Source organism: Miniopterus schreibersii (assembly GCF_964146895.1).
Source record: "Miniopterus schreibersii genome assembly, chromosome: 13".
In the NCBI taxonomy this organism is placed as follows: Eukaryota; Metazoa; Chordata; class Mammalia; order Chiroptera; family Miniopteridae; genus Miniopterus; species Miniopterus schreibersii.
Window position 1 is genome coordinate 60,861,483 of NC_138113.1, and position 13,488 is coordinate 60,874,970.

Consider the following 13,488-nt stretch of genomic DNA (forward strand, 5'->3'; position numbering starts at 1 on the left):
AGGAGGAGGCTGGGACATGATCTTTGTCTCCTCATGGTCTTCTTCCTGTGTTCAGCCTGGACCGTGTGCATGTGGCTAATGCTGGGGGCCATTTGGTCCATGAGGCAACTTTGGAAATGGATAGTTAGTGGATTAAGTACACAGAAGGGTCCTGGGGCCACGAGGAGACCGTGGAGCAGAGCTCGCGATGGAGCCCACACTGCCTGCCTCTGGCTGTTTATATCAGAGAGAAAGAGCTTCTACCTTGTACAGGCCTCTGCTAGAGCTTCGCTTTATCCTAAGGGACATACCATGGGAAGCTTAGGAAACACAAGCTCTGAAAAACAACAGAAGTCAGTAAGCGCTCCTTCCGGAGCCACCGAAATGTAATGGCATCAGGCCTTCTTACTTGTCTCTCCAAAAGTTGTGACCCCAGTGTCCACAAACATCTTCAATCCCAGTCTTCACATGATCAAAAAACTAAAATGAAAAAAGCAGGCTCATTGATTAATCTTTACCCAAAGCAGTAATTTCTACTCTATATCACGCCTAAACTTCAAAGACCGATAGCTTACTGAAAGCAATGAAACAAGAATTAATCTTCAAACAAATTGATGAGAAGTTTGTCGCATGGACACTAAGCAATTCTTACATTATTTTTCTCATCTTTACCAGTTTATTCATAGTTTTGGAAAATAAGAGATACGATCATAACTTTCTGGTTGAAACATGTCCAGTTGAAGAAGGTACTGAGGGGGTTCCCTGTCCCTGTATTCTTGGGGAGCTCAGTGGGCTAACTTGCAGAAGCCAATCCCCCAACTCATACCTCTCTCAGCCCCCCCTCTTTTTTACCATCTGCCATTTCCTCTTCTCGGGGTACGAGCACCATGATGTCAAACTCTGTGACGGAATCCAACAATATTTCTTTTATCATTTAAACTGTTCTACACCAACACCTACCCGGCAGTGGATTTCTTCGCTGACAGCTTGCTGTTTCTTATTGGCCCTCTTGACATCAAGAAATTCCACTAGTGGTCGAATGGTTATTCCCTGTACGTAAAAAAAGAAAGTGAATTTTCTTCTAAAATAAAATTAAAAATTCAAGGATAACTTTTATTTTCCTAAGTGTTGATAACTAACAAAAGATATCCTGCTCCCAAGACCGAACACAGTGTATGCAACACTGTGCCAGTTTTTCCTTCCTTTTCAACAGCGAGCATCCTCTGAGGGCCACGTCCTAACGTCTGCTACTAGAAACAAACAGTGAACATGATGCAAGAAATCAAAAGTGTGGTTCTAAGAAATTCTAAGAAATAATGAAGTATTATTCAAGTCAGAGGAATCACCCGCTTGTATTATCCATAGAAAACTTTTCAGCGATTCTTTCATTCATTAATTTATTGAAACAATTTTAATTGAGCATCTATTTTACACATGTCAGGAGCTTGGTCATTTAAGACACAAAAATGAATAGTTAAGGACCTCAGCTTAGGACTACAGTCTTACGGGGAGAAAAATACACACAGACCAGTTGTAGCAGTTGTAGAGCAGGTTCAGGAAGAACAGGACACACAGGGAGTGGGGCAAGGAAGGTGTGGTACAGAGGGAGCACTGGAGAGGAGTCCTCAAACATGTTGGAAACTCAGCACAGCCGAGACCAAACAGGAGCAAAGGACCAGCAGTGAGAAAGGGAGAGAGTGGGTCTAGGCATGTTTCACCATGACCTTGGGAAATGAAGAGAACCACTGGATATTTGGCAAGCAAGGAACAGAAAAAAAATTTCCATAACGTGATAAAAAATATTTGCCAGAAATCTTTAGTGAACATCTGACTTAATAATGAAACATTAAAGGCATTTCCATCACAACTAGGAAGAACACAAGGATCCTCCCGACCTGCTGTTCGACACGGCTCTGCAGAGGTGGAAGAACAGGCACTGAAAATAAAGTTACAGGATCTTTGTTGCTCATGGATCTCTTATTTTTTGGTCCTAAAGTATCTAAGGCAATTATTTTTCATTTAAACGTACCAAGAAAGTTTAATAAAGTGATTATACATAAAATCAACATACACAAATCCATCCTATATACTAATTTAAGAAGGAATCAATAAACACCTATACAATAGCAATGAAAACTATACTTATATCTATTTCTACATCATATCTATATGTAGAGAAAGAGAATATATAGAATAGCATGTACTAGCATATAGATAATACATTAGATAGATAGTAGTATACTATATAGACATTAAAAATACGTGTGCGTACTTAAATGCTCTCTCTATATATGTGTGTATATACATATTCCTATCACAAAATGCACAAAACATTTACAAAGACAACTATAAAACTTAATATTTGAGTTTTAAAAAGACGCATACAGTTTCTAGGTGGAATTAGTTAACAATATTACGATGATAATTTTGTCTCAACATACACGTAATACAATCTCAACAATATATTGCAAAGGATTTTTAACAGCGTGTGAGAGGGCAAGCTGAGGCTGTTTCTAAGTTAGTCTGGAAGAGCAAATGTAACCAGAAAGGTTTAGAAAAAGAGTAACAAGAAACTTAGAGATATCAAAACAAACTAGCAGCTAATATATTTAAAATTAGGTGATACTATCATTAAAATAGGCCAGGCAAGGAGGGGGTGAGAATGTGGGGTCAATAAAGATCCCCAAGTTTCTTGCTTGGCATGAAGAATACATGCATAAGAGGGGTTATCGGATTTTGGGGGGCAGTGGATACGTTCAGATATGTTCCCTGACATACATTTGATTTCTGTCTCATATTTCCACACTTCTTTAAGTCTTTAAGAATGCTTTTGATGAAATTAACTGTGATAATTTATTAGAGTACTTGGCATCTGTGTCATATTAATTTCCTTAGGTTCGGTGTTATATTCTAGGAGCCTAGGTCTGTAATTGGGAGAGACAGAGGGAAATAAAAGAATACCTTTGAGAAGGCTCACTGGAAAATTTCTAATTTAAGTCACCTGGGGAGCAACCTGATAAGGCCTAGAAAAATAGCTCCCTACCTTGAAATTATCTCACACACACACACACACACACTTTTTAAAATGAGGCCGTTCAATATATTCCATCAATCTGGCTTTAGGTATTTTTCAGCTTAACTTTAACTTTCTGTTATGTTCAGTTCTGAAATGTGAACTGATTTTGACCGAATTTGGCCTGACACACCATTCTTTGTATTGGTGTGACTTTCAAAGTCTGCCGCTTTGAAATAACATAGGAGGTAATAAGTTTTCCAATCAATACATATTCTGTAATTTACAAATTATGCAAATGAAAATAGGTGCGAACATGTCTTTTGCAGAGATGGACTTCATTGAGCCCAGATTTCACTAGTTTAATAATAACTCCAGGAAAAAAATCAAGAAAATCAATGCAATTTTTAAAACTATATAGTGTTCTAAGGACATAAACTGTTGTTTTGTGTGCTGCTTTTGGGTCACTGTTCATTTAGTAAATAATAAGTGAGTCCCAAGTATTTGTAAATATGGCACATAAAAATAAAGATGGCACACAGGGCCTACCCCAGTTCCTAGGTTGATTTCTCCCAGTGGGGGAATAATCTAGAAATAAATGCACTGTCACTAATAAAACAAAACGGATCAACTACAGGAAGCAAGTGTGGCCTGGTGCCCAGATCAAATCAAGTTTCTAAAACTACAACGTACCTTATAATTAGTGTATAATTAATAAAAAGTATTGATTATTGGCAATGGGTTGCTAGCACCGATCCCTTTAGCAGCCACCCCTTCTCTCCAAATTATCTGCAGTTGTCACGTCACGCTCAGGAGGAGCTGTTTGCTCAGTTCTGCCTTCCTTCCCTCCCTCCTTTCCTTCCTTCCTTCCTCGACCCTTCTGTTTTGGAACTTGGCATCTGTGAGCGTCATATTAATTTCCTTGGGTTCGGTGTTATATTCTAGGAGCCTAGGTCTGTAGTTGGGAGAGACAGAGGGGAAAAAGAAAGAATACCTTTGAGAAGGCACACTGGAAAATTTCTAATTTAGGTCACCCGGGGAGCAACCCGATAAGGCCTAGAAAAATAGCTCCCTACCTTGAAAAACAAACGAACACCTTAGGCTTCCACCAGACCGCTGCAGAACATGCCTGCAAAGCCCGAGTAAACTTTCCACCCGGGCCCTCGGCTTCGGCACAGCAGCTGCGCCACCTGAGAGCGGGACCCGCCGGGAGGGACGCGTGGAGGGGCCGGCGGGCGGCGGGCTGCGGGCCACCCGTCCGGCCACCGCTCAGGGCCAAACGCCCGCCGCTGTGCTCAGTGCTGAGTGCTGTACTCTTTTGCTTTCTTCCTGTGGAAGAAACTGATTTCTTTGTTTTTTCTTAGAGTTAATTTTTTTTAAAGGAGGTGGAAGGAACTGCCTTATATTTCTTTGCTGATCTAGCAGGCAATTTTTTGGAAACACTTAACGAAACTATTTTGCTAAAAAATATCCGCACTCTTGCTATGCCAGCCTCTGGAAGCCTTTGTCACTTTCTACGCCTGGTGACAGACCACTGCCCAGTCTGACAGGCAGCGTTTACTACGCGGGAGGGAGCTCCAGAGGCGTGGGAGGCCTCCGTCACTGCCCTCCTGGGGACGGCTCCGCACAGCTCTGCAGGGCTCCTCCCGCCTGCCCCGCCAGGCCTCCCCGCAGCCGCGTCCCCAGCGCTCCGCCCGGTGCTGTGCCACCAGCGTTCAGAGGAGCTGCTGTGGCTCCTGCCTTTCACAAGCAGACACATATTCCCCTGCTCCTCCCGGTTCCTCCTGCGTCCCGCTGGCCTCCTGGCTGGGCCGCAGCCAGGCGGGCTCCCTCCTCGGGCCCACAGTGCCCTTGTGCGGACGCCATCGCCCCGCACCCAGCAGCGCCCTCATGCCCGCCTGGCCTGCCCAGCACCTGCACCTGTCAGGTGGCTGGACCGGCCTCCTCCCCAGCCCTTCCCCCCCCCCGCCCCCCGCCTCGGGACGGCCCCTCCTGCTTGTCTTCCCGCTGTTCACCTTCCCGGCTCCTAGGCCGCTCCTCCCCGTGTGCTTGGCCTCTAAACACCGGCATGCCCTCTGCCCCTGCCCCCTGCCCCCTGCCCTCTGCTCTCTGTCCCCTGCCCTCTGCCCCCGCCCCCTGCCCTCTGCCCCCTGCTCTCTGCCCCCTGCCCTCTGCCCTCTGCCCCCTGCTCTCTGCCCCCGCCCCCTGCCCTCTGCCCCCTGCTCTCTGCCCCCTGCCTCTCTGCCCTCTGCCCCCTGCTCTCTGCCCCCTGCCCTCTGCCCCTGCCCCCTGCCCCCTGCCCTCTGCTCTCTGTCCCCTGCCCTCTGCCCCCGCCCCCTGCCCTCTGCCCCCTGCTCTCTGCCCCCTGCCTCTCTGCCCTCTGCCCCCTGCTCTCTGCCCCCTGCCCTCTGCCCCCAGCCCTGCCCCCAGCCCTGCCCCCTGCCCTCTGCCCCCTGCCCTCTGCCCCCAGCCCTGCCCCCTGCCCCCTGCCCCCAGCCCTGCCCCCTGCCCCCTGCCCCCAGCCCTGCCTAGCTCTTCCGGCTCCCGCCCTCACGCCCTGTGCACACCCACGCGCCTCACAGGTGCCTGTCCCCTCCGGCCTCCCCGCAGAGCCTAGAGCCAGCCCAGCCGCCCAGCCAGCGTGTCCGTGGGCGTCCAAAGGGAAAGGCGCGTGTCCGGGAGGTAAACGGAAGCCCCGGCCCCCAGCTTCCGGCCGCCACGGCCCGTGGGGAAGTGTGTCCCGTTCCGTCCGCGGCTCCGTCCACGCCCGGCCTACCTGTCCCTGCTCTTGCTCCCACACCGGAATCATTCGCCCGCACCTTTCATCTCGCTCATTCTGTCGCAGAGCCAGAATAATTTCTTCCCGGACTTCACAGAACTCTGCTTAGTCACGGTCCGCGGGAATGAACTGCAGGAATGTGTCAGTATTACGCCACATACAAATATATAAACACAGGACCCTTTACTTAACAAATTAAAGCTGCTTCGAAGGTTCCTCGCTGTCTATGAAAGGGTGAACACCGCACCTCAGTGCTGAGAGGCTACGTCAGCACCGGCGTGTCCGACTGTGGGAGAGCCCCACCACAGGTGACAAGTGTCCCCGCGTCCCTACAGAGGGCGCGGGGAACGCAGCCCTGGCTGCTTTCACCTAGGCCATTCCCAAGGCTGCACTTGCAACGAGCTACCTTAGAGACGAGGTGCTTACCCTCCGGACAGAGTGACAGACCTCAAGCCCGGCGCCGCCTCCTGCTGCCGGCCCACTGTATGTGGGGACACTCATCACAGGCTCTGTCACCCCACGGGGACCCGGGGTGTGCAAAACTGACACGAACCAACATTGCTCACGTTACCATCAGGAATAAAGTCCTGCGTGCCTGACCAAGGAGTCAGGTGCCTTCTGCAAGCATCTGGGGAAATTTAACAGGCTGACTTGTCCACCTGCTAGGAAGGTAAAATCCCAGCTGCTTCACAGCTCTGGACAACGACATGCAGGAGACGCAACCTGACCACGCAGTGGAGGCGACGAGACTGCTGTCCCCGGATTCCAGCCAACCTTGCTACCTGACGGGCTTCCAGGCAACTACCGACTGGATTTCCAGAATCCTGAGGCGCTGCTACGTGACCGAAGGGATGAATTAAATAACAACTCTGGGCGCTGATCATTTTTCCTTTCCAAGAAAAGTACATTGAAAGATGTTAAATCTTTCTTTATTTTATGACCATTTTTACTTAATGTTATAATTAACATTGCAAATCATCCAGTTCAATCATCAGGCTAGTAGCTGCATCCGCTACTGTGTTTACATTTCCTCCCTGTGGCCTGGGAGGAGGGACCATTGTGCAGATCCTAGAGCTAAGCAAACTGAGGCTCACGGAGGCTGCCGGGAGCGGGGCAGACTATCACCCAGAGCCTGCTCCAACCTCGGTGCTTTCTAAACTGGACTCTACCTACGCCTGATCTTGAGCACAAGCGTAAGACAGGAGAGACAACTTACATTTTATATAACATTATCAGTGTTATTTAAGAGAAAATGAATTTACACATCCAAGGAATCAGACTGTTTACTCAATTCACTATTCCACGACCAAGGCCGTATCCTGGTGGCATGTTAACATGCTCCAGAAAGAGGCTACTTTCTCTAATTATCAGTGGAATTCAAGGGATGCTCAAACTCTCATTGCAATCTTGGTACCAAGTAAGAAACCACGTGTCCCACGGAATTCTATTTTAGGAGACCGTGCTAACTCAGCACTCTCAGGACAGAAGAGCTCTCAGAGAAAAACGACTGAAACCGGAGGGAAAGCCAGTTTAAAGTGCAACAAGAGCTCCATCAACATAAAAGCTGTTATTTGAAGAAGAATGCATTGCTCTTAATCAAAAGGCGGCGTTTTATGATTACAATTAATTATTTCTATCATGTTTTTAAACCACTAAGTATCTCCTTTCACGCTTCTTTCCCCAAGTTTCTTAATTATTGATGTATTCAGGGAAAAATACCCTTTGTGGAGAGGGCGTGTGTGTATCTGTACGTGTGGGCATGTGCACTCACGTGTGTAACAGCCTCTTGAGAGCCAGGGGAGGGCAGACAATGGGAGGGAGAGGATGTGCTCAGAGTCAGGGCACCAACAACAGCCACTGGTCTCGAGTCCGTGCGCACCGGGGAGCAGGCGGGCGGCAGCCGAGGGGGGGCCGCGGCTGGGGCCACGGTGATTCCTCTCCCCCATGGGCATCGGAGAGCGTTGCCAGGTTTCCTGGACCGGATCCGAGAGGACTGGCCATGGGGTTATGCTTGCAGGTTCAAATACTGACCCCCAAATACCTCCATCGCTGAAGAGTTCACCGGGTACCTTTATAATCGCAAATATAGCCAACAGATCTAAACTATTTTGTTTGTTACTTCTGTTTTTTCGTTTGTATATTAAAAACTTTCTTAATCAAAGTTAAATATTAATACAGATGGTATTCATTCCAAGTGGGTGTGTCAACTTTGGACATGGGGAATGCAATGGATATGGAACCTCGCTTGTATCTTTCGGTTGAGTCACAATCACAAAAAGCCAAAATATTGTGTCTACAATAGTGACATTGTACATGACTCACCTATGCACATTCGATGAACATTAATATACTTTTTCGTAATACTTTTCTTCTTTCCTATGCTGTGTTTGTTCTCATCGTAGGAATGTAATTTTATTCTGTTGAATCTAATAACTAAAAACGGTAAGCTTGTATTTCGCATGTCTCCTGAACTACATCTTCCTATTATATTAGGTCATCGTATCGTATTTTACAAACGCACACGCCAGCGGCCTTGTGGGGAGGCTGGTGTTTCGCTGCAGATCCCTGAGAAGCACTGTGGAGACCTAACAGCTGGTATGTGCATCCCCAAAAGACCAGTTCCCAGCTGCTCCAGACCCACACGACCAGTTTCCCGGTTGACACCAGGGTCCGAGAGGAGGGAGAGGAGTCCCAAGCCCTGGTGGAGCCCTGGCTGCTGTGGGGGGTAGAGCGGGGGGGGGGGGCAGCGAGCCACTCTCCTCGGCCTGACTTCCCCTCAGCACCGCGCCCCTGAGCGCCCCTAAGGGATGAAAATGCTGGGGGCCAGGCGGAGTCACGGATTCAGGGCGCTCTTGCCTCAGGTGCAGTGTGTGAGCCCCAAAACGAAGGGCCCAGCACAGGATCCTGCAAACAGCACGGAGGAGAGACGGGGGGACCCCTGCTTCCCCTCCGCACGCAGGGAGAGACGCGAGGACCCCCGCTTCCCCTCCGCATGCAGGGAGAGACGGGAGGACCCCTGCTTCCCCTCCGCATGCAGGGAGAGACGGGGGGACCCCTGCTTCCCCTCCGCATGCAGGGAGAGACCGGGAGGACCCCCGCTTCCCCTCCGCATGCAGGGAGAGACGGGGGGACCCCTGCTTCCCCTCCGCATGCAGGGAGAGACCGGGAGGACCCCCGCTTCCCCTACGCATGCAGGGAGAGACGGGGGGACCCCTGCTTCCCCTCCGCATGCAGGGAGAGACGCGAGGACCCCTGCTTCCCCTCCGCATGCAGGGAGAGACGCGAGGACCCTCCGCTTCCCCTCCGCATGCAGGGAGAGACGCGAGGACCCCTGCTTCCCCTCCGCATGCAGGGAGAGACGCGAGGACCCCCGCTTCCCCTCCGCATGCAGGCGCCTTCCCTCCCGGGACACGCAGGGGCTCAAACCAACGTGCGATGACTGGACGCAAACTGGAAAGCTAACTATAGCTGGAGGTGCTCCTAACATCACCTGGCAACTCTGCTCCTCTGAACGAGGCCTCCGCAGCGGCAGCTCCCAGCTGGTCTGCAGCCAGGGCCCCAGGTGCCGCTTCAGCTGCCACCACCTGCTAAGGGCTGTCACTGGCCCGTCTGCCTTCCCTCTCCGAGCCCCGCTGTTCCCTCCCTCGGGGGTTCTGGACGGACCAGATGATGCCATAGGAGAGCCCGTCTGAGTGCCGCGCTCACGGAAGGGCACTGGGGTGCTGCCTACAAAAGTGCTGATGACAAGGACGGGAACAGGGGTGGCCACGGCTTAATTAGGAGAGGGCCAGGATTCCTTGGGCAGGACAACCCCGGGCCCCAGTGTTGGGAGGTGAGTAAATGAAGAGGAAGCGCTTTTAGGAGAACTGACTAGAAAGACGGAGGAGAGGCTCATTGAGTTCCAACACTGAGCACTTTCCTCACACTACGCAGTCTACTAGGCACTTTATTTAGAGTTAGGCCCACACCGGTGTACGTTTTACCAGCTGTGTAAACCTAGGGAAAGCACTTACCCTCAGTTTCAGTGTCTCAGTTTCCTCATCTGTGAGATGGGAATGATTAGCGACTGCGCCGAGTTCTGTGCCGTAGAATTGTTGTGAGGATTAAATGAGCTACTGTGAAAGGTGCTTAGACCTGAGTTAGGCACTAGAAAGCATTTTGTGGCTAAACGGTAAACAACAGTTTTTAAAAATAAAATAAAACATCTCCTGTTTTCCTCCTTTGTCACCTATCACTGTCTACAGTCTCCTTGGCTGCTTTTCTCTCCTCCCCAGTGTCTTGGCTGCCCCAGAGTCCAGTTTTGGGTCCTCTTTTTTGCTTTCACTACATATAGTTCCACTCCCTTGGCAATTACTTCCAGTTTCATGGCTTCAAATACTAGCTATCTGCTGATGACTGAGCTTTTTCCTGACCCCCAGCCTCACAGTATTTTGCCTATTTATCACCTCCACTTGTAGGCCTAATAGGCATCCTAACCCAGCAAGCTTCTCACTCAACCACCAGCCTCCCACTCTTATCTCCTTGACCCACAGCCCTCCCATTCCCACTGGAGGGCCAGTCTGTCTTTCCAGCTGCTCAGACCAAAACCCTGGTGTCCTCCATGACTCCTCTCTCCTTCACACCCCATGTCTAACCCATCAGGAGATTCTGTAGGTTTCACCTTCAGAATGTATTCAAGGCTCTCAGCTCATCTCACCATCTGTGCAGCCACCACACTGGTCTTGCTTGATGACAGCACTGGGCTGAACACTGCATTTCCCATTTCTTCCCATCATCTCAACAGGCTATTCTCACAGTGGCCAGGGTGATCTTTTTACAAAGTAATTCCTCTAAAATCAGGGACAAGACAGGATGTCCACTCTCAACACTCCTATTCAGCACGGTTCTGGAAGTCCTGGCCAGAGCAATCAGGTAAGAGAAAGAAATAAAAGGCATCCAAATTGGGAAGAAAGAAGTCAAACTGTCACTTTTGGCAGATAACATGATTCTGTACATAGAAAACCCTAAAGGCTCCACCAAACAACTATTAGAAATAATAAACAAATACAGTAAAGTTGCAGGATACAAAATCAATGTACAAAAATCCACTGTATTCCTATATACTCACAACAAAATTTCAGAAAAAGAAATGAAAAACACACACACCCAATTCCTTTCGCAATTGCAACAAAAAATAAACTTCACAAAGGATGTGAAGGCCCTATTACTGAAAACTGCAAAGCATTATTAAAAGAGATTAAAAAAGACGCAATGAAATAGAAAGATATCCCGTGTTCATGGATTGGAAGAATCAACATAGTTAAAATGGCCATATTACCCAAAGCAATATTCAGATTCAATGCATCTCCATCAAAATCCCAATGCCATTTTTTAAAGAAATAGAACAAAAAATTGCCAGATTTGTATGGAACCACAAAAGACCCCAAATAGCCAAAGCAATCCTGAGAAAAACAACAAAGCGGAGGTATCATGCTACCTGACTTCAAATTACACTACAGACCTACGATAACCAAAACAGCATGGTATCGGCACAGATACAGGCACAGGTCAGTGGGACAGAATAGAGAGCCCAGATGTAAAACCACATGTGTATGGGCAGATAATTTTTGACAAAGGAGCCAAAACCACACAATGGAGTAAAGAAAGTCTTTTCAATAAATGGTGCTGGGAAAATTGGAAAGTCACATACCAAAGAATGAAACTAAATTGCTGTTTGTTCCCACATACAAAAATTAATTAAAAATAGATCAAAGACCTAAATATAAGATCTGAAACGGCAAGTTACATAGAGAAAACATAGGTACTAAACTTACGGACCTTGGTCTTAGAGAACATTTTATGAATTTGACCCCAAAGGCAAGGGAAGTAAAGGCAAAAATAAATGAATGGAACTATATCAAACTAAAAAGCTTCTGCACAGCAAAAGAAACCACCAACAAAACAGAAAGGCAACCGACCAAACGGGAGATGATATTTGCAAACAATGGCGCCAACAAGGGGTTAATATCCAAAATATATAAACTCAGTACCAAACAAACAATCCAATTAAAAAATGGGCAGAGGACGTGAACAGACACTGCTCCCAAGAAGATATACAAACGGTCAACAGATACATGATATGATGCTAAACCTCACTAGCAATTAGGGAAATGCAAGTCAAAGCTACACTGAGATCCACCTCACACCTGTCAGAGGGGCTGTTACAATCAAGACAGGTAATAACAAGTGCGGAGAGGGTGTGGAGAAAAGGGAGCCTCATTCACTGCTGGTGGGAATGTGGACTGGTGCAGCCACTGTGGGACACAGTCTGGCGATTCCTCAAAATTTAAGAAGAGAGTTACCGTTATGACACAGTAATCCCACTTCTGGGTATATACCCAAAAAACTTGAAAAAATGTATTCGCAAAGAACTACTGCAGCATTATTCATGGTGGCCAAGACACGGAGACAACCAGTGTCCTGCTACAGGGGACTGGATAGAGAAGATGTGGGGCATGCACACGATGGGATACTACTCAGCCATGAGAAAGGCCGTTTGTGACAACACGGGTGGCCCTCGAGAATATCATGCTAAGCAAAATAAATCAGCCAGGAAAAGTTAAGAACCATATGATTTCACTCATATGTGGGATATAAAACTGAAATTCATAGACACAGATAACAGTGTGGTGGTTACTAGAGGAAATGGAGGGGGGTAAAGGGGGCCAAGCATATGGTGATGGAAGATGATTTAACTTTGCGTAGTGGGTACACAATGCAATATACAGATCATGTATCATCAAAATGTATAATTGAAACCTATATGATCTTATTAACCAATGTCATCTCATTAAATTTAATTAAAAAAACAAAAAGTAAGTCAACCCATCAGGTTTCTGCACACAACCTTCTGACGGCTCCCATTTCTTGGAGAAGAGCTAAGGTCCTGCCACTGGCCTGCACAGTCCCAGGGGCCTTAGGACTCCAGGTTCCCCTCACCTAACTCCACCCCACTGCCCTCCAGCCACGCTGGCCAGGAGCGCCATGCTTGCAGACCTTCGTCTGTTAGTCCCATTTGCCTGGAATGTTCTTCAGCTTAGCTATTTCCTTCACCCCCACAAGCCTTTGCTCGTGTCATTTTTTTCATTGTTGCTTCCACAGTGGTTCTACTTAAAATCGTGACCCCCTCACCATGCCTGATTCCCCTCTTATTACACAGCATCTTTCACCTCCACCATACTCTCTAATTTCCTAACTTACTATGTTTCCCGTCCACGTCTGCCACCCTCCCTGGATGCAAGCTTTGCAGGGGCAGGGATATTTGTTAGGTCACTCCTGATCCTAAGCTACCAAAGCATGGTCTGGCACAAAGCAGGAGTCCCGCACGTATTTACTAAGCGGATATCCACAAAATAAAATCTCCTAAGGGCTGGCTTACTCACTTAAAGAGACGGGTGAACTTGCTAAGTCAGGGTCCTGACGCAGGCCCATGCTCTGCCTGCCATACTTTGCCCTCCCAGCATCAGACTCGGATTAGCCCAGCCCTGTTTCAAAGGACACGCTGCTTAGCAGTCAGCTTGTGTCAAATAGCTGTTGAAAGGTCATCACACGCCGAGCATGCAGTGGGTACATGTTCAAGGTCAGAGAGACAAATGAAAGGATCAGCAAACGCAGTTCATACGCTTCAGTAGTAAGTTTAGGTCACGGAGCTGTGTGTCCTTACATATTATATCCACCG

The 13,488-nt window shown here is 48.2% G+C and overlaps 1 protein-coding gene across 1 annotated transcript in view; it reads right to left on the reverse strand.

Annotated features, from left to right (window-relative positions):
- SLC9A2 (solute carrier family 9 member A2) overlaps positions 1–13,488 on the reverse strand; it is a gene marked incomplete at its 5' end in the record, with an annotated part of 91,108 nt that overhangs the window by 19,058 nt on the left and 58,562 nt on the right. Inside the window, 2 exons of the mRNA XM_081156477.1 lie at positions 389–459; positions 940–1,029. Of these exons, the coding sequence (XP_081012603.1) occupies positions 389–459; positions 940–1,029 (161 nt within the window). The remainder of the gene's footprint in view (positions 1–388; positions 460–939; positions 1,030–13,488) is intronic.